We start from the raw sequence: 25,975 nt of genomic DNA on the forward strand, positions 1-25,975 counted from the left end.
AAATAGCTGTACAGAATATTAGACTAAAACCCTGTTAAACTGTCACTTTTTAAGTAACATATCTTTTCAAAAACTTAGGGGCTGTAGTCACTGTATTTATGGTGGCCATTTATACTTGGGTTGAATTTTTAATTTTTGTAAGTTATAGTAATTATTCTTTTTTTAAGTCACTGAAATTTATAAGTTAATCTAGTAATTATCCTTTAGGTTACAATAGATATTTGCTGGTTTCTGCTATAAAAGGACAAACAGGTGGTTTTTTTATTAATGTTTGGGGTAATTTTGGTATGTTTTGCTCTCCATTCTTTCACTTCTTCCAAGTATTCTCAAAAATATATTTTTAGAACTGTTTTAATATGGATATTTATTGTGCAATATCTCAATTTTTAATATTCAAATAATTTCTTGCAGTTTGATAGATTTTTAATTTGATAGTAAAAATGCCGTCTAAATCATAAAAATTTGTTTCTCTGAAGACATGGGTAATAGTAACCTTGCTCACTCAAATCTTCATATAGGGAGAGGAATGCTTAGTATTAGTACTACAAATAGTTACAACTTAAGCAAAGCCTTGGAGGAATTTTGCTGATACATTTTGGAAATGTACATTAGTCTTTTATACATCAAGCTTTTGTCTGCCAAATTAAAATCGAACAAGTTTTTTTTGATGTCGTGTCAGCAATATGTCTACTCTATCTGATTTTGCTCTTTGTTAAATGTGAAGGCTAATGCTCCAACACAACCAGTAAACTTGGAGTTGTCATATGATTGGCACCCTCCTGTTTGGATAACAGACACAGCTCTTCGAAGATCCCCTTTTGTTCCGCAGATGGGTGATGAGGTAGGAATATTGATTAAAATCTTTAAATGCTCGTGTTAACTAACATTATTATAGTTTCTAAATACAGGAAAACATTTACTGTTTGGGTGGTTTTTGTTTTTTTTTTTTTTGTTTTTTTTTTTAGGTAATATATTTCCGACAAGGACATGAAGCTTACATTGAAGCAGTTAGAAGAAATAACATTTATGAACTGAATCCACACAAGGAGCCATGGAGAAAAGTAGTCCTTAGGGTACGTCTGCACTTGAAGATGCTGTGGGTTCAATATTAGTAGTCTGTGAATGAAGAGTAGTGTTTACACTGTTTGCAAAACATTGATTTGTGAGGTTATGCCATTTCCCATAATGTTTCCTTGTGGAAACAATAGGGGAAACTGTCTTCAATTACCAGAGTATCTTCAAACTTACCTGTGGGAAGCCTGGAGTATAAACAGCTGTGTTAAAATTGCCAAGTCTGACTGACTATCTTCCATGGAAATCTCAAATACAGTTTCAATATTTTTGGCTTTTTAGATGTGGATACAATTCATGTGCCTGGTTAATTAATTTCAAATTAATGGTTTTGTGCATAGTCCAGGAGGTAATAATTTATTTTTTTTGTTCTTAATCTGTAGGATCAGGAATTGGTAAAAATTGTTGGCATTAGATATGAAGTTGGTCCTCCTACATTGTGTTGCCTCAAGCTTGCCTTTATAGATCATGCCACCGGAAAACATACAGACAAATCATTTTCCATCAGGTATGTGCATCTTTATTTTTCTGAAAATTATTTAAAAATACATTTCTTTTTCTAAGGCACACTCATGAAAGGGATATTTTTTTTTTTTTTTGTCTAGATACCATGATATGCCAGATGTTATTGACTTCCTTATATTACGTCAGTTCTATGATGAAGCACGGCAAAGAAACTGGCAAGCTTGTAAGTGCGTTTAAGTATTTGACTAAGTGATTTTGAAATCAGAAATTTTCCTTGACTCATTGCTGAATATACTAAATGCTATTTGCTTGTAACTTCAGAGAGCTCTGGTATGTAAGGTCCCTTTGCCCATTAGAAATTTGAGCCTACTAACTGCTGTGCTAAGCATTTTGGAGGGATTACCATGGATCTAAGATACAGTCTTCAAAACATACATAGAGACTCTAGTGTACCCTTTTCTTATTTCATAGCTAAGTAGCAAACTTATTTAGATTTTAGCACTTATATGTTTTTGGCATAATAAGTTGTCTTTTATTGAATATCAGTGGATTTAGAACTTTAAACTGGAAGACACTGATCGTAAGTTTTTCTATTAGCGTATAGAAGAAGCATAACTAAATACATTTTCTTAGTGGAATATCTGAGCAGACTTCTTTTGCTTTAGCTGATAGATTCCGATCCATTATTGATGATGCATGGTGGTTTGGAACAGTGTTGGGTCAAGAACCATATCAGCCTCAATATCCGGATAGTCACTTTCAGTGCTACAGTGTTAAGTAAGTATAAAAAGACTTGGCACTTCTAATGTTAGTTGTGTGGGTTTCCTCTTACATAGCTGGCTTATTGGTATGAGAATGTATAAATTGTTCATATTATTTTACTGGTAGTATTATCACGTTTTAATGCTTACAAGTTGCTAATCTAGCATAACATGAATATGTAATAACTTGTGGCAATTTTTTTTGTGGATAGTAATATGGTAAAAGAAGTTATTGACCTTTTTATTATTTGTGAATCATCTTCTGTAAAGACTAATGCTGAATTGCTTCCACGAAGCAAGCAATGCAATTTCCAGTGTATGCTAATTACTTCTGTTAATTCATAATTGGTTTTGGATGGGGCATGCTGAATCTCTTCTGTTGTTGCTGAAATCATGATCCTTATGCTTCAAGTTCTGGCACTTCGGTCTTTCACGTTATAGTCCACAGGAGAAAGTATACATATAAGATTATCTCATATTATCACTTGAGATTCCTGTAGAGAGTGTTTGCAAATGTTGCTCTCTTCATGTTTGCCACATGAATGTGAGGAAAGAATTTGAGTCTCTTCATTACCTGGTAGCATTCTGCCACATTCCCTGTTGTGTAGATCCCACTTGCAATTTTACCTTTTGATGTTCTCTTCGGGTGATATTTAGCTAGATAACTGTCGGGTAATACAACACTGTGTGCTTGTAACAGACAAATCCCTTTGACCAGTCTACTTGTCAGGAGATAATACTGCCTAGATGAAGGCAAATAATATCAAATGAATTGTTCAAAACATGGCAAATTGAGCACATCAAGGGTATTAGAGCAGGAAAAAGCCCAACTAGTTAAACAGGAAAGGCCAAGAACATCCGGGTCAAGCTGGTAACAGGATAGTTGTACCCAGACCTTCTTTATGTATGCTGAAAAATGACTGCCTACTATTCCCTCATGACAGTTTGACATTAGTGGTGTTTCTGTGCATCTTCTTTCATATTGACAAAGAGGTCCTTCACATGAAGGAGAAAAAAGGTGAACAAAGATAACTCAGGACCTCAGTGTTCAAAATCAGGATATTGCCCTTCATAGAATCACAGAATGTTAGGGATTGGAAGAGACCTCAAAAGATCATCTAGTCCAATTCCCCTGCCGGAGCAGGAACACGTAGACGAGGCTACACAGGAATGTGTTTGGGTGGGTTTTGAATGTCTCCAGAGTAGGGGACTCCACAATGCCCCTGGGCAGTCTGTTCCAGTGCTCTGTTACCCTCACTGTGAAGAAGTTTCTTCTCAAATTTAAGTGGAACCTCTTGTGTTCTAGTTTGAACCCATTGCCCCTTGTCTTACCATTGGTTGTTACCAAGAAGAGCCTGGCTCCGTCCTCGTGACACTCACCCTTTACATATTTATAAACATTAATGAGGTCACCCCTCAGTCTCCTCTTCTGCAATCTAAAGAGACCCAGCTCCCTCAGCCTTTCCTCATAAGGGAGATGCTCCACTCCCTTGATCATCTTTGTTGCCCTGCACTGGACTCTCTCCAGCAGTTCCCTGTCCTTCTTGAACTGAGGGGCCCAGAACTGGACGCAGGTGTGGCCCTTGTTGTGGCCCATCCAAGTAGTCTGGAATGGTTCTGGGATTTTGTTTGCTTTGGATTCCCCCAACGGGGGAGGACTGTAGAACAGTCAGTGAATACATAATATTCCTGTTTCTGTTATGACCAGAGATTGTTCCATTGTCTTTTGCAGTATATTTGATATCCAGAGTTTCATTGTTAGAGGGTGCTTTTTTTTTTTCACTCAGAGGTTTTTTGAAAATGTCACTCATCCCAAGGAAGGGGGAAGTATTTGTAGCTAATAGACAGTTCTGTGAGGCTACCAAGATCGTGTTACGTATTTTGGTTCCTTGTATTATCTACTTTACTTGTCATCTGTCCTGTTGATTTTCCTTAGGAGGAAGATGTAACTTCCAGATTGAAGTTCTTGCTTGTACGCAATTTCAGTTTTGCTTTTACGGCTACAATTAGAAAATTGGCGCTCTTGATGTGCCATAAATACAAGTGGCATCAACATTTTGTCTTTAGAACACATCATCTGAACATAAGGGGCTTTTTTGTGTTCCTAGCCATGACAAAGCTAAGACTGTTCCATATATAAAAGATATGTCAGTGTGTGCAAATACTTGTTTTTGTCTGACAGGAGCTTAATCGCCCCCAGTGAGAAAGTACTAGCATGTTAAAAAAAGTATTAGACAAAAATAAGTAGATACTAAAGGAAATAGATTGGGGTCTGTTCACAAATATGCCTAGAGGAATACAATGATCATGAATCCTGAAAGTACAAGTTGAACAGACTTGTACCAGGATCATACAGCCTCCGTAAACAGCATCTCCCAAGAATAGTTTCAAAGATACAAATTACTGGTCTAGCTGGACCGGTACGGCATTAAGCTGATCCACTTGGGCATTTCTTATCTTTGAAATACCGAAATGTCATTCAAGACATGTAAAAATCTGCCCGAAGTGGTAGGATTTGTAGAAATATCAAAATGATATTCATACCTAATAGTTAAATATCAGAATGAATGTACAGATAACTGTGTTTGGCTTTGCTTCCTCTTGGTCCTTAATTAAGTTCAGTTTCTTCATTTTAGACTTCCTCTTATCTTTGTCTTAATGTGGTACACCTTATAACATGAAATATTAATATACCAAATACCTCACTTACAGTTCTTCCTTTCTCTTAAACGTTCAATGGACTTGCACAACTACTGTTGTTGTTTGCAAAAGAATCCTCTGTCCTGTATGCTTGCTCTTGTATTTTTCCCGTGACGTTATCTCTTTTTTCCAAGTGTACAGCTTATTTTTCTTCTGCAGTGTCTTGATACAATATCTATAAAATTGATTTTTATATTGAGTAAGTTGTGTATAGCCAAAATGAGGAGCACAAATGTAATTAGAAATTCATTATGAAGAATGTTTCTTTTTGCACTGTGACAGGTGATTGCTAGCTAATACTTATGTTTATATGGATATTTATACAGTATATTAATACATAAAAATAGCTGTAATTTAAATATGCTTGGAGGGCATACTTCTGAGTCAAAATAACGTTTGTTTTTGTTTGTTTGTTTGTTTGTTTTTAACTTTGTGAATCAGATGGGACAATGGTGAAATTGAAAAGCTTAGCCCGTGGGACATGGAACCAGTTCCTGATAATGGTAGGTAGAAACTCATTTAATAAAACAGTTTCATGTGCTTCTCCCTCTTTTCAGTTCCTTAGTCTCATGCAGGTATTGGACCTTAGACGACTCCTGTCTTTATTGCAGCTCTTGTCACTAAGTCATTTGAGTACAGTATCCATTGTACATATCTACTTAATAGGTGGAACTGATATGGTAGTGGTTATCCTTTAAATTGTAGGGAATGTCAGCAGGGCATTTTTCTGCATTTAAGCAAGAAAGTTCTTAAAAACAGTCTTACTTCAGATTTGGTGAAATACCTTGAATATACCTATATTTTTTCCCTTGGCATCTTCCAGAGCAATTTTGAAGGAAATACTTGAAATGTGTAGCTCTGGCTTATACAATAAAATCTGCTACTTAAAAATGTCAATGTTAAAAACTTCTCAAGTTTCAAAAAAACCAGTTTGTTGTAATACATTATAGTATAAAGGGATGGGGAACTAATATGTGTAAAATAATTTCCAGCCAGCATATCCTTACTGCATGTAGTTTAAAACCAGCAATTTATAAAGTTTGCTGGTCAAATCCAAATTAACTATAAATGATACAGTTGGATTCCTGGTTTGTCTTACTTGATTTAGTTTTCCAGTGCTTGTCAGTACCAGCTGGATGGAAGGAGGAAAGTTTGTGAAATACTGACAGAGTAGTTCCTGAATAAGCTGTCAAAAAGATACTGAATTTCTAATAACCTTTGCTAGGAGTTAGCTTGTTTCCTGGACACCAGAAGACCTTGTGCTATATTTTTATCTTAAATATGAGTATATTGTATACATGTGGATGTTCTCAGTAGCCGCCTGACCGTCTAAGCTCCAAAGTGTTAGCTGCCTGCTTGAGTCATATCTTGTGATGACAAATTTTGCAAAAGTCTGAAATCAAAATGTGAAATTGAAATCTTTATACATTTTAGCTCATAGAAAAGAAGTAATCAGCAGGATTTTGGTTTCACACATGCAGAGATTTACTTGAAACATCCAATTTTCTCATCACCAACATCTATCTCCTCCTAACATACAGAAGCTTTTCTTATTAATCATGAACTGCTTAATGCTTCCCATATGTTACTGAGAGGCAGTTAAAGGCTCACAAGCCTTACATGTAAACTTAAGTTAGGATTTATTTTAACAGGACAAACTGTATCGATTTGTTCTGAATGCTGTATAATACGGTTTAAGATGCTGTTCACAGTATCACAGTATCACAGTATGTTTGGGATTGGAAGGGACCTCAAAAGATCATCTAGTCCAATCCCCCTGCTGGAGCAGGAACACCTAGGTGAGGTCGCACAGGAACATGTCCAGGCGGGTTTTGAATGTCTCCAGAGAAGGAGACTCCACAACTTCCCTGGGCAGCCTGTTCCAGTGCTCTGTCACCCTCACTGAGAAGAAGTTTCTTCTCAAATTTAAGTGGAACCTCTTGTGTTCCAGCTTGATCCCATTACCCCTTGTCCTATCATTGTTTGCCACTGAGAAGAGTCTGGCTCCATCCTCATGGCACTCACCCTTTATATATTTATATCAGTGTATTAGTTACCACTTCTTCCTCCTATGGAATGAAATATAAAGAGTAGTGTTCTTGACCACTTTAGTTTGACAGCATAAAGGAACTAGAATTCTTGGAATTGCTACACTGGCAGCGTAATGACAAGAGACATCCTACGCATGCTAGTTTAAATCTGGGTAGTGTTCGCTATATCAGAGGAAAATGGTAGCTTCTTTCTTTGATCTAGTACGTTGTTACTTTGCTGTAAGAGCTTAAGGTTTGATTAATATAAGGAGCTACAACTTTACCATAGAAAAACTTGGAAGGGACACTAAAAAAAGGCAAGCTAAAAGCTAGTGTGTCTGTTGTGGACAAGGTCAAAGAATTGAGAACAACATCCTCTGAACAGGTGAAGGATACAGCAGCCACTAGGCTAGAAGAAAAAAATTATCTGAAGGCAATCTGGAACTCTTTATTTGCTGCTTTTCTTTCCAGGCAGAAACTGGCACTCAGTAGGGAAGAAAAGCTCTTACAGAAAGGTTTTGTGCATTTCTACAGAGCATTATTATATTAGCAATATAGTATAAAATGAGTGAAACCCCCTCTACTTCGCTTTCTCTTCTTTTCTTCAATTGAATGACTTAAAAACCAAATCGAAATTGTATCTCACGTTTTCCACTATTCTCTCAAAATATTTCTTTGTTCAGTTAACTAAGATAGGTTTATGGGAGAAGGAACAGCACTGAAGTTGGACTAACTAGCACGTTGCAACCTTAATTTGTTACCCTTTGTATCCAGTAAGCCTAAGTTTTGTCTCATGATTATCAGGATACAGTGTCAGATGTCAAAGTCTCGCCTTGTCAGGGACAATGCTGTGAAGACCAGAAAAAGCTGGTGCATAGAGATGTGGAAGTTCAGTTTTCAGCAGCATGTTTACTAAAACACTATTGGTGTGAACTGGGTGTTGTATGTATGAACTGTCTATACCTGTACTAGTAAGCACTGCAGCCATCCTTCTGGGGATTCAGCTTTCTGTGACCCATTTACTCCTGAAGATTATTCTAGGTGGTCATTATGTATATATATATATATATAATATGCCATGAGTTATATCAAGTCTTCTGTGTCACATATACCAGGATGCTGCAAAGAAAACAAAGCAGAGATCTTGGCGTGCATGTTGAGAAGGACAGAGTTTTGTTTGTTTTAGTCTGTCATTCTGCTTTAGTTGTTGCTCCTGCAGGAGAAAATCCCTCTTGAGCGCTTATGCAATGGAGTACCAGATACCATGTGAGTTCTTCTTGACGCAACCCTGTGTAAGTGTAGAAGCATTACTTGTGCTTTCTCTTAGTGTTGTCTTCAGGAAGTTTGGTTACAGAATTTGTTTTGGCTTAAAGATGAGTTAGAAGGATCATCTAAGTGAGTCACCTCTGCCCCTTCAGCTTTCCATAGTACCTTTTTTTTTTTTACCTGCTTCTTGAAGAGCTGCTTCATCTTCAGTATTATTTCAGGGGACAGCAAATACTGTTGGGCTTTGTCAATGCAATAGTGAACAGAGAACTAGAAATTGTTTAGGTTCATTAAGACTAACCCTGTTCAGCTGAAGGAAAAAGTATTTTTCTCAAACTTAAAAGATCTGCCGCTAAAGCTTGGTTTTTTTTCTGTACAGTAGTTGTAGCTGAAGTGTATCGAGAATTTGTATGCAGCATATTCATGGATCCTATCCTTTTTCTTGCTTTCATTTTTAATGTACAGACTCTTGGATGCTAATGGAAGTTCTTTCTGTTAATATCTAGCTATAATCCTATACTCTTTACACTGTTGAATTTTATCTGCTAATAAAAGATAATTTATCTGCTGATTCCTATTGTCCTAATCAGTACAAAGAAGTGATGTTGCCTACCTACGGTGTCTAATCAGGAACCTTCACGTGGTTGTTCCTTTTCAAGTGCACAAATGAAATGAAGAACGTAGCTTTTCAAAAACAATGAAAGTGCAGAAACTGCAGATAAACTAAAACCAGCTTGTGCAGTCAAGGGGGAAAGGCATCCAGGGATGATACATTATCTACTCAGTCATTCTGCATTAGCCAGATTGTGTTAGTCTTAAGAGGCATGACTCTTTCCACAGAACCATAAATCACAGTTTCATATTTCTGCTAGTTTGTACTGCTTTGAAATTATTAATCTGCCTTTTTTTTTAAATGTCCAAAAGATCACAGTTGTTAATACCAGGAAGGATGTGACAAAGTATATTGCCTACCTTGCACGTATTTAAAGGCTGAGGGCACAAATTGACTCATTAAAGTAAGTTACGATCCTGCGAAGTTTAGGGGCATGCATTTAAAACAGAAGCATATAAACAACTCTTCTGAGTTCAAGTCCTCTTCAAGTCTAGTGCTTAAATGAAGAGAGGAAAGAGTCTTCTCGAGATCCAGAACTGCAAGAAAAAGGCACATAAAGGATATCTTTGCTGTTGTAGTCAGTTTGTGTACTTTTTCCTATAGTATTAGCATCAATCTCAACTTTAAGGCAAGATTTTTTTTTTTGTCAGTTACGAGCATATGAGTATTTAATAAACATCAGTACTTAACAGTTTACCTTGTTGGTTTGCGTTCTAACTTCCTACCCTATCCTATTTGCTATCACTCTTCAGTTGATCAGCCTGAAGAATTAGGAGCTAGTGTTTCTGTAACTTTTGAAGAGGTGGAGAAGCTACTATACAAACCCCAAGAAGGCGAGTGGGGGATGAGATCTCGTGATGAAGCATGTGAGCGGATTATCCGTGGTATTGATCAGCTTCTGACTCTTGGTAAGCATGTCATCTAAGCTTTAGGTAGTTTTCTCCTCACATTACATTTATAAGCAGGTCTCTGGAATATCCATGGCATCCTTTAAAAATTCCCTTCGATAAAGTACTGTGAATGTTCATACATGTTTATGTGCAGTTCTTTCTGTTTGTCCGTACTGAGATTTTTATATTTTTATACATCACTGGTTTTATCAATAATATACATAGCAGTTGAACACCTGGCTCAATTGTCAATTGTCAGTTTAATTAATCTTGATATTTCTTAACAGACATTTCAGCAGCTTTTGCTGGTCCAGTTGACCTGTGTACATATCCCAAGTACTGTACCGTGATTGCTTATCCAACAGACCTGAACACTATTCGGACAAGACTGGTTAACCGATTTTACAGGTTAGTACTAGCAGTAGAAACAAAGGAGAGTTTGGCCTTAGGTTTGCCTGTTTTGAGAAGATCTGAACTTTTTTTAGTAAGAAGAGCAATTAATCTTTTTAAAAACATTCTGAAAAACAACGCTGTAGTACCTGAATTCAACATTACTAGTGTTTTGTAGCAGGGCTCTGATGCCTGATAACTGCAACCTTATTAAATTTCTTAGATCTTAAGGAAATCAATTTCAGCCTATATGGGTACCGTTTTTAGAGTAACAGTAAACACTGACATTCTTTCTTTGAGAAATTTTCTATTGGAAAACAATAAACATTGGAAAAAAAAAAACTTCAATCCTGAAGACTTAATGAAGATTTCAAAGTGCTGTACTTCAGTTACTTTGAACTTGAAGAGGGTTAAGCTCTTAAGCACGTATTACTTTCAGAAATTGGCTTAAACATGGAGGTGAAGTGTTAAATACTATCATAGGGGTTTAAAATTATAAAAACTGTACAGTAGAGAGAGAGGGAATAAATTGAACTTTAGTGGTGATAAAGTTCTGATTTGTTGGATGTGCTGAGTATCCATAGCTCAGAAGAAACTAGAGGATGTTCATCTGGACTTACCTTCTGTATGCCTGTAAATACAGTGAAGAGACATAAATAGCTTTTTTTTTCCTGTGTTAAGACTGAAATAGGGTCTTGGGAAATAGTTTGAAATTCTGTAGGTGAAGAGCTGCAAACTGGGGTTGTCTCTGCTTCATGATTATAAGGAATTGGAAAAATGAATCATAAAAATGAAATTACATGGTTGTGCTAGCTCATTTCTATCAAGTTACAATTTTAATTTGTAGCAGTTTCTACAAATCTGTCATCTTAGGGTACTGCTTTGACTGGTCATTTGGCCTCAAAGCAAGGTATCTGAGAGGAGACAGAACAGAACATCATAGCCAAGATGTCCTTAAAAAAGTAATTAGACTAATTTTCTTGTCACTCCCTTTTAATTGCTTGTGCTTTGTGTTTATTAGTTAAGGATTATTTCAGTGCAGGTTTATAATTTAGTGGTAACAAATATTACTACAACTAGCCAAGTACTAACTGAATTTTTAAGAGTGAAACCAAAGGGTGTTAGAATTTCACAAACTTTCTGAAGATGATTTATCAACAGTGAGTTGGAAAATGAGTGAGCAAAGATGTGCATTGTTGGTTTTGCTTCCTTGTGTGCATGTCTCCCTCTGTGTGTACAAGCATATTTCAGTTTTCCATGTGAATGAAAAGTCTGAGACTGGTCTAATGAGAATTAAAACAAATGACATTTTTCTTAATCTAATGTGGACAGAAAATTATTAGAGAATTTTTTTTTTTTTCAGTTTTTAAGCCTTTCAGCTTAGTATTAAAGGTGCAACATTTTTTTTTTAATTTTAAGGAGAATCTCTGCACTGGTTTGGGAAGTAAGATATATTGAAAGCAATGCTAGGACCTTCAATGAACCTGGGAGTGCTATTGCTAGAGCTGCAAAAAAGATCACTACCCAGCTCTTAAAGTTTATCAAGTAAGTGGCATTTTAATCTAAATAGTGCTTAAATATCCTGCTCTTAAGTGGTGGGAAGTTATAAGCATCTTTATTGTTTATCCTGCTGCTTTTGATTTCTTACTATTTTTCAATACACTGCAGGACAGTTGTGTAATTCTTCTAACTGGGGAAATACTTAAATGTTCAGCAGAGAGACATTTTAACTTTTTCCCTCAGTATCATTCACTGTTATTTATAGTACTAAAATGATATGAAAGTAGCTCAACCTGTAAAATAAGTTCTGAGCTGTCTAGCACATATGTAGAAGTTCCTGTTGTAGCCTGTCTGACTTCTTTCAAAATCAAACCTCTCAACTGAATTAAATTAGCGTAGGCAATCTCCCTGCAGGTAGATCAGATGTGAAGGCCTCTTCCATATTAATAATGCTAATTTTACCTTCTTCCCCTCACTTCGGAAATGCACAGTATGGCAGTTTTTCGGATGTAACATTACTTTGTTAATATTATAATCATCTTCTGATTTTTCTATTTCATTCTTAGTTACTGTCTTGCAGTTTATGTGTAGCTTTTGGTTATGGCTCAGTTTAGTCTAGGAAATTATAGCTATGTTTTTGCTATCGAAATAACAGAGATTTAATTGCATTACAGTGATCAGAACTGTACAAACATTTTTGAACTATGTAGCACAACAGATGATGAACAAGATTGTCTTGATGCTGATCTGGTAAGCTGCTTTTGTGGATAATTCCAATAATGTACAGTGGTGAGAAAATGCTACCAGCCTTCAAATGATTTTAGTAAAATTGCTCAGGTTTTTTAATAGATATTTTTGGGTGTATTTGTACATTTATACAGCTAGTATAAACATGGAATGTATTATGAATGTTGGAAGTGATGTGAGGAGATGCTTTATTAAAATAATTCTGATTTGTCAATATTTGGTGAGTATAACAAATATGCATTTTGTACTATGACTGTGTGCTATCAACTGGGACAACTCTTCTGTCTTTTGTGAGTGGGACTGTATTTCTAAAGCATGTTAATGTACCGTAATGTAAATATTTCAAGAGTACATGAATCTGTCTTTTGCTGTATTCTTTATTATATGCATCTGTTTATTTCTAAAATGAAAATTATTATTCATATAGTCATAAATGTTAAAAATTGACAAGCTGTATAACTATCATATTGATGCTTTGACTCTCACTATATACCGCAATATGAATCATACATCCAATTTGCACACTTCATTGAGCATTTAATAAAGTACATTTATCTTAAATCTGATAGAGGTAAATATGCACTGTTGTTATGCAGTGAATGCTATCTGCAGTGCTGTATGTTTATTAATAGTGTACCCAGAGCTGCCAGAACTGATGTCTCTTTCACTTTTTGATTTCTGATTTGGCATTTACTACCAATACTTCATAAAGTTTCAAAATAGCTGCTTTCCCTTGCAGGTTAATATGTAGGGAAGAAATTACACTGAATTGTTTTAGTTCTTTATTTCACTACTTCAGCATCACCTTAGTGTCCTTCCACATAAGATTTTTCTTTTTACCAAAAGTAACTTGATCACAAGATGTCTTTTCCTAAACTCAGGGGAAGCAAAAATCAGAAAGTTTTATGACACCTGTTACCAGTGATTTAAATTACTGACAAATTTTCGTTACTGAGGTTCAAAGCTGATGGGTATCTTCTCATTGCAATTTCTGATGGTGTTTTTTCCTTTATATTAAGGACAAGAGTGGAATCAGGAATCTTCAGTGGTAGCATCTAGGATCTTGCTTTCCAAGTCTCTCAGATCCTGTGTTGTGTGTTTTCTTATGTGCTTATCTTCTATCTCATTGAGAGAAATTAGAATAAAAATCAGTTTTTACCGCAGTAGCAAAGCTAATGACATTTTGAACACCCATTACCTATTTTTTCACACATCATTTTTAAGATGATCGATTTTATTTTATGCAGGATGATGAAAAATGTCTTCCGAGAACATCATATAGAAGAAGAAAAGTGAGTTGGCTAATTGTTACTGTATATACCTAAATCAGGTCAGGCAGGGAAAATTGATTAACAGACTGTATTGAAATGCTGTGATAGTGATGTTTGGTTTTATAACAATCATGGAACCAAATTTTCCTGATGGTATAAGGGAAGAAAAAGCTTTGCTTAAATAAGTCTTTGCTGTTTTAATGCTTCTATACCTGTTCGGTATAGTTGTCTAGGAAAATCTGACTTTCAAGTTTGATACCAGTGTTGTTCAGTGTAACTGTTTTCAGTTATCTGTATGACACTGAAATAAAAGCATTATTCAGCTGACATGCTTGGGAAAAAATACTTTTAGTGATGGATAATATTCAAATATTTTGAGAATAATTTAGTATCAAAAGGTATACTTTTGTGTGCCTTAGTTATTTAGTATTAAAAAACCCTTTAAAGATAGTAAAAGAAAATACTATTATTGTCAGAGTTTATTACTAAAGATTACAAAAAAATCTGCTAGTAGTATAGTGCCTTTTTTGTTATAAAATGATATGTTTGGAAGTGCGTTTTTCTGCTTCAGAAATAATTCCAGACAGATTATCAGGTTTTCCTTCTGTATTTCAATAGTGCTTTTTCCTAACTTTTTTCCCAAGGGACGGGGCTTGAAAAAAGGAAAAAATGTGAAAACTGGCTATGATGAAAACTGTTGGAAGAAACAGTGTATGGAACTGGTGAATTTAATTTTCCAGTGTGAAGATTCTGAGCCTTTCAGGCAGCCAGTTGATTTGGATCAATATCCTGTAAGTTGTCCTTACTAACCTTATAAGATTTTTTTTTTTTTTTTTTCCTCTTAGCATTTGGTACCATAATGACATCTTTGCATTGCTTTTCAAGGTATTTGTTCTCTTTTATGGCTTTAGTCCCAAACCATTGAAAGAAATTTGCTTTCCTCTGTGCTTAGAACTATGAGCTGTATGCTCAACCGCATCAACATAACTAACATCCAGCAAAATATTGACACATAACACAACACAACTGTAGAGCAGCAGTGGTGCCTAAAAATATCCTGATATCTTAAATATGGTTTGAAACCACTCACAAACTCTTTTGTTTACTTTCTTACTGTCCCTTATAGGGAAATAATTCTAGATAAATCTGTATGTTCTTAATGAAAACTAGTTTCTTGAAAGACAGTCTACAAAACCTGTTTAACTGAGCCTGAGCTATGAATTTGATTCGTTCCATCTCTTTCTCTTAGCTGTTCATGGTATTCTTCCTAACTCTTTGATCTCTTTTTGTCTAAAAACCAAAAAAAACTTTCAAGGAAAAAAACTTCTTGACAAGCAAACAAATGTTTTCCTATGGACTTCACATCTTGAATTTGGGTCTCACTTCAGGTTTTAGAACATCTTGAGGTTCTGTAAAACTCTTTGACAGGAGAGAAAGAGGTATTTTGAATTGCCTTTTTTTTTTTTTTTTAATTAAACCTGATCAGTTTTTCTCATAGTAAAATGCATCAGGGAAAGGATTATGTGATGATTTACAGCAGTCTCATTTCTCATAACAATAAAAATGTTGACTTGCATGTTATTGGGGAGTTTTTATTGAGGAAGCTCAGGAGAACTGATACTGAAAATCTGCGTGTGCAAGCTTGTGACACTGTTATCAACTCATGATCCTTCAGAAATTCTGAAGACCACCTTGAAAATGAGCAAGAGTTTGTAGGGGATAATGTAGTGGAGACTTTAAATCAGCTAGTCTCAGCAAAAGCATTGCTGTCTGTGGTAGTTGCTTCTGTTTTCAGGTGATGGTTAAGATAATCTGTGGTTATTTTAGCTACCATTAAATTAGAGAAATAAAATTCAAAAGTGTCGTTTTGCCCTTATACCTTCTTGAATCTTTTTGTCATGTGTTTTGTCTAGGATTACAGACATATTATAGACACTCCAATGGACTTTGGTACAGTGAAAGAAACTCTGGAGGCTGGAAATTATGACACTCCAATGGAACTGTGCAAAGATATAAGACTAATATTTAGTAATGCAAAATCTTATACTCCAAACAAAAAGTCAAAGGTAGCTGTTAATATTGGGGATTTTATACTTGTCTTAATGAAATGAGGTATTATTTTGGAATTAGTTGTTTATCAGTACTGTTGATAAAGCTGCTGGTTGGATGGGTAGTGGGGAGAAGTATGAGCATAATACTTAGTATATTAATTTCTTGTTTATTTAGTTCTACATAGGATTGCATGCTATGCATTTTCTGTTTCTCTCCTATACAGTTTTTCATTTTTGAAATGTTATTCTTGGATGAAAGGTTCTGTTTTTAATATAAGCACTTCCTTACCTAGATTTATAGTATGACCTTGAGATTGTCAGCACTATTTGAAGAGAAAATAAGAAGAATTGTTTCAGATTTCAGAAATGGTCAGAAACAGAATGAAAAGCTGCGAAGAAACCAGAGGTACACCAGAAGATATCATAATCAAAGCTCAGTGCAGCATCCTACCAAAATGCTCAGGTAACCACATTATGCAGACGTAGAGATACATCTCAACTGACTAATATTCAGGTTGACTGTCATGTTTAGTCTGTGAAGAAGAGAACAGCTAGCGTACTAAATGGTTAGCTAACTTGAGTGAGACTTTTTGTAATAATTTCTCTTGCAGAAGGAAAGACATGCAAAAAAAGTGGGGATTTTGTAGTATAAAACCATCAGTGAAACAGCAAAAGGACTGAAGGGTAGAAAAAGGCTGGGTTTTTTTGCTTTTATTGTTTTTAAATATTTCACTCAGGAAATCAATATTTAATCTGACGGAAATAATGAGGAATGAAACAAAGATTTACATGCTGTATATATTACAAAGATAACAAAGCTGCTTATATTACATGTTTTATTACATACAGAAGAAAGTCCTATGGAATTTATAGAAATTTTCACTTACTGTGGCATTCTGTTGGTGGCTAGATATGCCTTTTCTCTTTTGAAGGAAAACAAACTGGTTGACATGATTGACTCATTCCTAATTTGCATATGGGATGGAGCAAGACAAAATACAAAAGCTAAACTTGGTAAATTGTTGAAACTGAGCTTATACCTTTCTGCTACTGTCCAGCCTTTCTTCGCTGGCAATCAAAGAATAGGAATAAGAGTTTTAAGAAAAACAATCTAAGAATGCATTTCTTTGCCATGTGTCTTTGTTCTCTTAAAATTTCAGTGGATTATTTCTATGATTCTACATTTTCAAGTTCTATTATGCATGGATGTTGGATTACGCTACAGGTGTTCTTGGCAATGAGCTTTAAGCTTTACTGGCAGTATTTCTTGCGTTCTTGTTTCTTCCCAGAGAAATAAAGGAATACGCATCAGGATAGGCAGCCATTTTCTTTTGAAACTACACTTCTACTTGTATCTCCAGAATTCTTTACAAGTCAGTGGTGCTCAGCAGGAGTGGGTTTGGGACTATTTGGAAGAGTATGTGGATAGCAAAGACCATATACATCCAGTGTGCGTAGATGAACATCTGAAAACCTGTGACTGTAAGGAAGCAACTGACAAAACAGGAGTTTTAAATGTGGAAATAAGTGACTTATCAAGACTCTGTGTAGCACTCTAGCATGTATAGTAAGGAAGAATTGAATCAGTGAGTTTCTGTGCAAACACGTGTTTTGTTTTATACAGTAAACTTTCTCTAAAGATACACCTTCTTTGTTTCTTTGGAACTCAGTTTATTGTGGAGCAATGTTGGTATGCATAACACTTAGTTTGAGGCTTATATGCAATTAACAAGAGATTGGGAATTCAACAGAAATTGAGGCTGCTGTTGCAGCCTTCTCATAAACAGTAAGAGGACCTTGGTTTCCAAAAGGCATTCAGTATTGACTTCTTTGTTTCTGAGAACAGAGTGTGTCTCCCCTTGTATAACGTCACTATTAGTTTAATGAAAGTACTTAATTCTTATCCCTGTCAAAGTTAAAATTGTCCCACACCATGTTAGCTCACAAATCTACCTACCCTTCCATAAATCTAAAATCTTGGGGCATACAGTTAGTTAAGCTTTCACAGAGAAGTAATGTTAAAATACTTAATTGCTATTATTTCTCCTAGTTTTACAACCTCTGTTGCTTTTATTTCTCTCTCCTTTCACTAGAAATTTGAAGCAGAAACCATTGAAGTCTCAGGCAAAAATGGAATCTGAGCAGGAAGATTCTTTTACTCAACCTACCTCAAGGAAAGCTGCCTGCGTTGCAAGCCATAAAATGAATGCTGGCAATTACAACCACAGTTCCTCTGGTGAATCCTCTGATTCTGAATGCCTGGCATCCTTTGAAAGGAATGGAAAAGCTAGATCCACAACACTAACAAACTGTTCTGCATTATCATCAGGTCAGAAATAGAATTGTTTCAGATGAGGATTTTCATCTTGGTCTTTGCCATGACTTGCCCACTAATATTTCCTTCCTTTTATAATTCGCATAGTTTGCAATTGCATTCTAAATTGTTAAACAAGGGTTGCATTTTTAATGTAATTTATTTTATTTGACAAGATTTTGATGCAGTTTGGTTTTTTTTGTGTAATACAGAATTTTGTGTATTTTAATGAATTTTGGACACTATGTTATTGAATATTATAAAAATATCTGTACTGAATATAGACATTTCTACTTTAAAATCCCACAGAATGCAGCAGGCTTACTGAACTTTTAATGAAAAAGCTTGTGCCCAAGCAGGAATCTGTCAATAGAATAGTCTGTGTCTTAGACACAGAGCTATCTTGGTTGTGCATATTTTTTGCAGTCAAGTGGATGACACATTTTTTGCAGCTTTTATATGGGGATTCACAACAAAGCTGAACTGAGTAAGACTGATTATAAGAAAAAGTTGTCCTACTAACTACATGGTTATTTGATGCTCTCAGCTCTTACCGAATGGAATAACAGAATTTCTTCATTTCAAGCAGCTGTTCTAGGAAAGTGGTTGTAATAAACTGATGTCTTGTATTTGAGAGGGAAATGTAGTGTATTTGATAAACAGTACTATATAAAATACCGGTTGTACACCTATATATATTACATAAAAATTGTCACCCAAAATTAGCAAATAACAGAAGTTCCATGAGACATAGAAACCTTCCTGTCTAATTGTTTTTTCCCTACACCGCACCTCAACAAAAATTCAGTTTCTATCAAAGAATAACAATACAAGTTCTGATTAAAAAAAAAAGTCTGTCAGAGTATATTTTGTGTATGTTTTTTGCATGCTTTTCTCTTAATTCTCTTATTTGGGAACAGCCATGTTATTTTACTTGAAACTTAAATACAGGTTAAAGAAGTTTCCTGTCACTGAACACTGTAACAATATGGAGTGGCCTATTTTTTAGATCTGTCAGTTTCATACATGTAAGACATTAAGGCATGATAGTGTATTGTAAGATAATATTGTAAGGAAATATTGAAGATTTCTGGATCAGCAAATTGTAGCTCTTAACTGGAAGCTGACTGTATGTTTAGAATTCTGATTGGTTTGTTTGTTTGTTTGTTTGTTTTAACAGAAAGTGAAACAGAAGGTTCCTTGGTTTCGTCGTCTACTTCCTCTTCATCCTCTACAAGTAGCTCAGGAGACAGCAAAGAAAGCTCTGTGGCTCTTGTGTCACCTCCACTACAAAATGGTGTATGTAGAAGAAAGAACAGCAATCGTAGGATAACTAGAAATCGAGCTGCTCAGAGAAAACAAACAGGTAAGATTTGAGTAGTTTTGTTGTGACTGGTAAATAACACAAGTGTTTATATAACTAAATAGAATCAGTATTTTAAAATTGTTGTATATGTAAGATGCCAGCTTTTTGTTGGTGGTAGTTTGGAAGCTCTCAAAATACTACAATCAACTTTTTTCTGTACTTAGGGGTGGAAACCAAGCAGAAACCAAGAGCCTAATAAGAGGGAATGTCTTGTGACAATTTTTTATGTAAACAGAAGTAAAAGCAGTAATTCGTAAAGAAGTTCTGATTGTCACAAAACTGGAATGAATGGAAAATTTCTGACATGGCTAAATAATTTCTCTTGGCAGACAACAAATGCACATAACTATTATGAGGAGTGTATTTCGTTTGTCATGTCTGTGAGTTGAACATGCTCCAGGCTTGACAAGACTTAAGCAGCTGCTGGTTTTATATTTAAGATGCTAATCTCTCATTTCCGTTACAGGAGCACTTCTTCAGGAGAATGGGAATACAAGAAAAACTGTCAGAAAAAAGTTATATGTCAGTGACTCTGAAAATATGTCAGCGGTGACATCTGGATCACTCAGTAATAGTACTGGTAGACACAGAAAAACTCCACGCAGAAGTGCTGCTGTGGCTGCTAATAAGTTAAGGCTAATGAGCGATGTGGAGGAAGAGGTCTCAAGCTCAGAAAGTATTGGCATTGGCTGCAAGAATAGGAAACTGCCTCACCGAAATGCCTCGGCTGCAGCCAGACGAATGTTACTGGAGGGATCTGAGGATGATGTAGGCTTAAAGTCTGAAAGTGAAAAAGAAATAGAAGAGCAGCTTACCAAGAGGAAAGTTCTTTCTCAACCTGGTTCATCTGCTGCACGAAGAAAATTTGTTAGTGAATCTGAAAATGGAACTTCAGATTCTGAGACAAACACACAGATGAAGCAGAAAACCTGGCAAAGCAATGGTCATAAACAATCACGTGGGACAGTCCATTCTGTATCTCCCAAAATGAGAAGTCCCACTCCGGACTTCTCAGAGGAGGACTCCAAAAGCCATAATTCAGAGTATGGGAGCAGTCAAAAAGCTTCTGACCAGTCTACATCTGCACATAATAAGCCTGCAGAGAGCAACTCTGAGGATGAAGTGGATTCTGAGTCAGGTAGATGGAATGGCAGAAAAGCAACTGGTCTAGAGCTTGTTCCTTTAAAAAAAGCAAAAGTCTTGAGTGATTTAGAGGACACAGCAGAATCTGAAACAGAAGACAGAGAGGATGGGAGAAGTTTTATCTCAGAGAGCTTGGTGCCAACTAAAACTGCAAAGAGTTCAAAATCTGGACCTGGTGCCAGTTTCAATCAGTCTTCTGATACAGAATCTGAGACAGATTCCAATAATAGCAATTATTGTGAAACTACTTCAAAAACAAAAAGGAGGAAGATAAAAGGAAGAACAAAAATTGTTAGAAAAGGTAAAATTTTTAAAGTTAATGCATCTGACTGTTGATATTGACTAGATGGAGACAAGATTAATGACTGCATAATGGCTGGGAGGATTTGGACTCTACACAGTGTAATATTGTTCCTTGTTGTTCTAAAATAACTATAAAAGGGGGAAGGAGAATGGTGAGCTACAATGACGATGATGATGACAGTGTCTAGAAGTCTAGACAGGTTTGGAGCTGAGAGGTTACCAGACACAGCACTGAGAGAAAACTATTTGAGTTTGGTGTAGTTCTATGGTATTGAGAATTTGGATTGAACACTGGCCGTTCTTGTGCAATTCAGGCAATACATTTCTCCATGAAAAACTTACAATTATCCCATGATTGTTCTTTCCATATTTAACTTGCACTTGCTTATCAGTGTCGCAGTATATAGTATCTAATGCTAAAATACCTATTCTGAAATAATATTACCGTGCTTACGTGACAGTTAAATTTGAGAAACGCTGGCTTTCAGGGTGTTGGCACAAAACTAAGCAGTGTTCTAAAGGATGCTGTGGATGAGTTCTGTGGTGTGCAGCTCAGGGTAGCACAGAATCTCAAAAGGAGCAGTACAGCTCTCTCTGTCCTATTCCTTGTTTTGAGAATTTCAGCAATGAAAAAAACCCCTTTGTTTTGTAGTCTTGTTACCTTGAGCTTGTGGGTAAAGCAATAGTTCTTACTGTAGATTATCTTCATTTTCCGTTGAAACTTTCTGTTTTAAAGCAGACTTACAGCCATTATTATTTTCAGTTGAAGGAACTTTATTTTTTTTGACTGAAAGATGTTGTAATTGTTCTTCCATGATGTACACTGGAAGCTGGAACTTGATTTGGCTTTTGGATTTTATTCTGTCAAGTGATGTGTAGTGTCCTTAAGACAGAGAGGCACTTCGGTGCTGCTTTGGTTATGTTTTGATGCATGTCTGGCTTTTCTCAGTTTTATTATAACATACAGGGGTTTGGATGGTTATCAGGGCGGGGGGGGGGGGGGATTTTGTATGGGGAAGTGCAGTGGTGACCCTGCTGTTCCTTACTTGCTTTAGTTTCCCAAGTGTCTAAGCAAAGTTGTAACTCATTGAAGCTTGATGGCACTTTCTAGCTATATTATCATGCTGATAAGACACTACAGAGAAGATCTATGTGAAGCAGTTGACAGCTAACTGAAGGACAGAAATTCCAGATAGATGCAGATGCAAGATTTTACCATTCCACTTGTTTCAAAAAGTTTAGTTCTTTGCGCCTTTTTTTCCCCTCCCCCCATAATTCTATCTGTCACTCAAATGTTTGTGTGTGCTGGCTGACACGTTATGATTTGGACATTCATATTTGGGGGTTTTTTAAAGCATATTAGAATGATGTTAAGTTTTATTAAAACAGGGTCTGTACATTATGTGTCTTCATATTGTTAGGGGATTGGTCCTGACTTAGAATTTGAAAGACTGTTCAGAGGTTGGTGTTTTGGTCTAATCCTTCCAAACCCGTCACTGGATCACAGAGACCAGATTATGAACCTCTAAAAACTCCTTAGGAATTTAAACTGTGTTTGGGGCTGTTTTGTTGTTTGCTTTTGGTGGTTTTGTTTTGTGGGGTTTTTTTGTTTGGTTGGTTTTGGGTTTTTTTTGGTTGGTTGGTTTGGGGTTTGTTTGTTTTTTGGGGGGAAGGGAGGGTAAAACATTGTGAAACATCTTGAGCACTCTTAAAAGACTTGAGAGAATACCCCTAAGTGGCAATAGACCTAGCTGCATCTAGATGATTAGCTTTTTCTATATCTAACCTTATTGAAGTGCAGGTTTAACATAGCATTTATTTAGGTTATATAGATTTTGTTTTGCTGTTATGGTGCAAAGACTAATCTTTCTCAGCAGTGTTCCTCACCCACATCCCTCAAACAAAGCAGTCTGCATTGTTTAGCCTTAACACATGGGTTTACAGGAATTTAGTGCCCTGCAAATAGTTATCAAAAGGCTTTAAGGAAATTAAAGGAAAAAACAGTACTCAAGCTCAAAGGCATGAGTTGGTTGCCTTTTTTACGTACCAAGCACACACAGCAGAATTAAATGTTTCTGGCTCACATAATACTTGATCAGAGTTGAAGACTGTAATGTTTTGGAGCAAAAAATCCTACCTGTTTTCAGTTACTTCCTACATCATTAATTTGGCAATTGAGGAAAGAGTGAGCTATCTTCAGTACTGTTTTATAAGATAGTAAAATTGTGTCCCAGCTCCTTACTTTTCAGTGTTCAGTGTCAACTGAATGCTGCCTTGCTGAAAAAAATAAGGCGAGGGGCAAGGATTACTTTTGACAGCATATATTTCTTTTTCTTCCAGACTGAGTAATTTCTAACAGCCTTGTAAGTTTGATTGTATTACATTTTTGTGCCCTATCAGGTAGTAGCTTTGGTACACACTTGTAATGCAGTGGTTTAAGAATCTTGAGAAGAAAATTGTCTCTTAAGATCAATCTGTCTTGACAGTTTTCTCACAAGGAATACATACTTCGTTTGTACTAAAAAGGCCTTAGTATTTATAGCTGCTAAACATACTGAAAACATTTCTTACTGTTTTAATATTAGCAAGGTGAAAGGATGGCAGATGGACCTGAGGAGCAACAATAAAGAGCTGCTGAGTTCTGTAATTGGTTATTGTACTCCAGACTTGTCAGAACTAAATTGCCATAGTCACTTTCTATTCTAAAGCTTAAGAAAACTGGGAGGAGGGAATCTTTTAATAGCTTTATGGAACTGAAAATCTTACTTGAATGTGCTTCCTGACAAAATCTGTGAGTCAAATATTAAACTTTTGGTGTTACTAGGAGAAGATAGGAAGAGACTTTTAATGTGACAAAAATGGAAGGTATTTGTACAAATCCTTAATCTAGTGGTAATTTTTAGCTTTTGTAGTAGGCAATTGGTAATGTTTCCCTTATCAATCTTGTCTAACAGCTCATTTTTAAGGGGAAAGCAAGACTGGTTAATTTTAAAAACTTTTTGTGTAAACATTCCTTGTGAATAATGTAGAAGCTGTCACACTGGGTAGTCAACGCTGAGCTTTTTGGATTGTTTGGATCTCCTCACAGAGTCATCTGCCAAAAGGGCTGAGTATACCATTAACTTAGTAAAAAAAACTTAATTTTATTATCCCAGTAGGTACAGAACCAGGATGGTTAAAGACAGAGGGCCAAGTTTGAGACTTCTTTCATGTGAAAGGGGAATATATCATTGTCCTATACAGTGTTCCTTATAGGCAAGTGACTTTCAGATGTTTAGTTTTCTTTACATTGAGTTATTCCCCATGTTGTTTTATTGAAATGTTAGTTGTCCTGTATATGAACTGATAGCTAGCTTTGGACAGTGCATACTGTAAAACACAATATTTATTTTCCATTTCAGTTTATCCAGTCTTAAATATGGGATATTACCACAGGTAGTCACATAATTATTTTTAAATTAGCAGATGCCCTTTCTAGCTCATTTTTCTCAATGGTCAGTAGATGCAACAACAGATTGTGCTGTTAGCACAGCCTAGTTTATTGTGTTTTACCAAACTGATGCGTGTCTTGCTCTTTTCTGAAGAGGCTGACAGTAAATAGGAAGCTAAACTTGTTTGTACTTCTAAAAGTTATTGTTAGGTACTGCTGGAGATGCTTTTATTTATGTATTTATATAATATCTGTTTTCAAATAAATACATATTTTCTCTCTGTATATATATACTATGTGGTTAACCAGCTAAGCAATTTATGTGGAAACTTTGTTTTGTACTGTGTTTATTTTTAATACATATATTGATATAGGATATTTTCATATATAAAACATAATCTATGTAGTGCTGTAATATGTATTCTATTTTATATAATATTTATTCTAGATATGTAGTACGTTTTTGCGTATATGTATATTTAAAAACAAACAAAACCCAACCAAACGCCAAAAAATAACACTACTAAAGCAAAGCTTTGACATAAATTGTTTAGCTGGTTAGTAGGTGCTGGGAAATAATTTGTGGACTGTAGTACACCCTGCAGGTGAGCTGACGGGAGTGGTGGATGAATATTGCTACTCAGTATTGAAGCCTGGACTTCCAGGTTTAGGATTTGATGGCATGAGCTCTTGCATTCTGTCTTATAAATTAGCTGCTGAAACTTTGAAAATATGCATAATCTGTTTATTATGATAAAAGTTTTTCTCAAAACATCTGTCTATAAACATCTAAGCACCTATCTCTGTGGAAAAATTGGCTCAAATAATTGTGTGCATGCTTTTTTCTTCAGCTGCCTTTCTTGGAATAGTTCCAGGTGATGTCTTTCAGTTTCAAACATTTACTTCTCCAGACGGCCAAAGGGGATCAAGTGAGCATTAAGGCCGGGCAGTCTTTTCTACCTTTCCAAACTGCCCTTCTGTAACACAGGTGTAGCTCAGAGCAGATGGGGGATCTCTTAATCCTGGAGTTGGGTTGTATGTTTCCACACTTACTAACTGGTCAAAATGTCTCTTTGTACCAGTAACTTGTGTGCTGTCGTTTGCCACTACCAGTATGTTATGATGTATCGTTACATTTAATTAGTATTTTCCTGTTTCAGGTCTAATTCAGAGTGTTAAAGCTCTTTACTACTGCCTGTTCAGGTTTGCCTCATAACAGCTATGAGTAGCAGCTATATGTTGTGTATATGTCTACTTGATAGTACTGGAGGACAGTGTATAATTTAAGCCTTAGCTCTTAATTTTTTTAATCAGTGAATTGGTTTGCCTTTTTTACAGCATGATGCTGTATTCAGCAGAAATAGGTTATGTTTTGGCCATAAAATCACACAGTACCAATAGCAACAGTAGTAGTGTTCATGTATAATTTCTTAAAACTGTTAGAAAAGAGGGTAAATTAATGATCTGTTGGAAACCTCAAAATAGGAATAAACTTGAGTAGTACATAAAAGGAATAAAAGGATTTACATTGAAATAATGACCAGATTTGGTATCTGAAGGGATTTTTAATATTGGTCCTCAAGCTGGACATCTGAATTCCTGTTTCGTAACTTTTTTTTTTTTTTTTCTATAATACATCTTTACTGCATTTATTCTGTTCAGAA

The 25,975-nt window shown here is 35.7% G+C and overlaps 1 protein-coding gene across 3 annotated transcripts in view; it reads left to right on the forward strand.

Annotated features, from left to right (window-relative positions):
* BRWD1 (bromodomain and WD repeat domain containing 1) overlaps positions 1-25,975 on the forward strand; it is a 59,653-nt gene that overhangs the window by 28,384 nt on the left and 5,294 nt on the right. For 2 of the 3 annotated variants that reach the window (XM_082075611.1, XM_082075612.1), the window contains 17 exons: positions 725-841; positions 966-1,073; positions 1,455-1,579; positions 1,677-1,759; positions 2,202-2,313; positions 5,439-5,500; positions 9,659-9,814; positions 10,084-10,204; positions 11,606-11,731; positions 12,361-12,436; positions 13,681-13,725; positions 14,349-14,495; positions 15,618-15,770; positions 16,049-16,218; positions 17,849-18,084; positions 19,250-19,435; positions 19,902-20,879. In XM_082075611.1, coding sequence (XP_081931737.1) covers positions 725-841; positions 966-1,073; positions 1,455-1,579; positions 1,677-1,759; positions 2,202-2,313; positions 5,439-5,500; positions 9,659-9,814; positions 10,084-10,204; positions 11,606-11,731; positions 12,361-12,436; positions 13,681-13,725; positions 14,349-14,495; positions 15,618-15,770; positions 16,049-16,218; positions 17,849-18,084; positions 19,250-19,435; positions 19,902-20,879 — 3,001 coding nt within the window. Of the gene's footprint in view, positions 1-724; positions 842-965; positions 1,074-1,454; positions 1,580-1,676; positions 1,760-2,201; positions 2,314-5,438; positions 5,501-9,658; positions 9,815-10,083; positions 10,205-11,605; positions 11,732-12,360; positions 12,437-13,680; positions 13,726-14,348; positions 14,496-15,617; positions 15,771-16,048; positions 16,219-17,848; positions 18,085-19,249; positions 19,436-19,901; positions 20,880-25,975 lie in introns of those variants that run through there. The other variant, XM_082075613.1, reaches the window with a different exon arrangement.

The sequence above is a fragment of the Streptopelia decaocto genome (assembly GCF_964273445.1).
Source record: "Streptopelia decaocto genome assembly, chromosome: 1".
In the NCBI taxonomy this organism is placed as follows: domain Eukaryota; kingdom Metazoa; phylum Chordata; class Aves; order Columbiformes; family Columbidae; genus Streptopelia; species Streptopelia decaocto.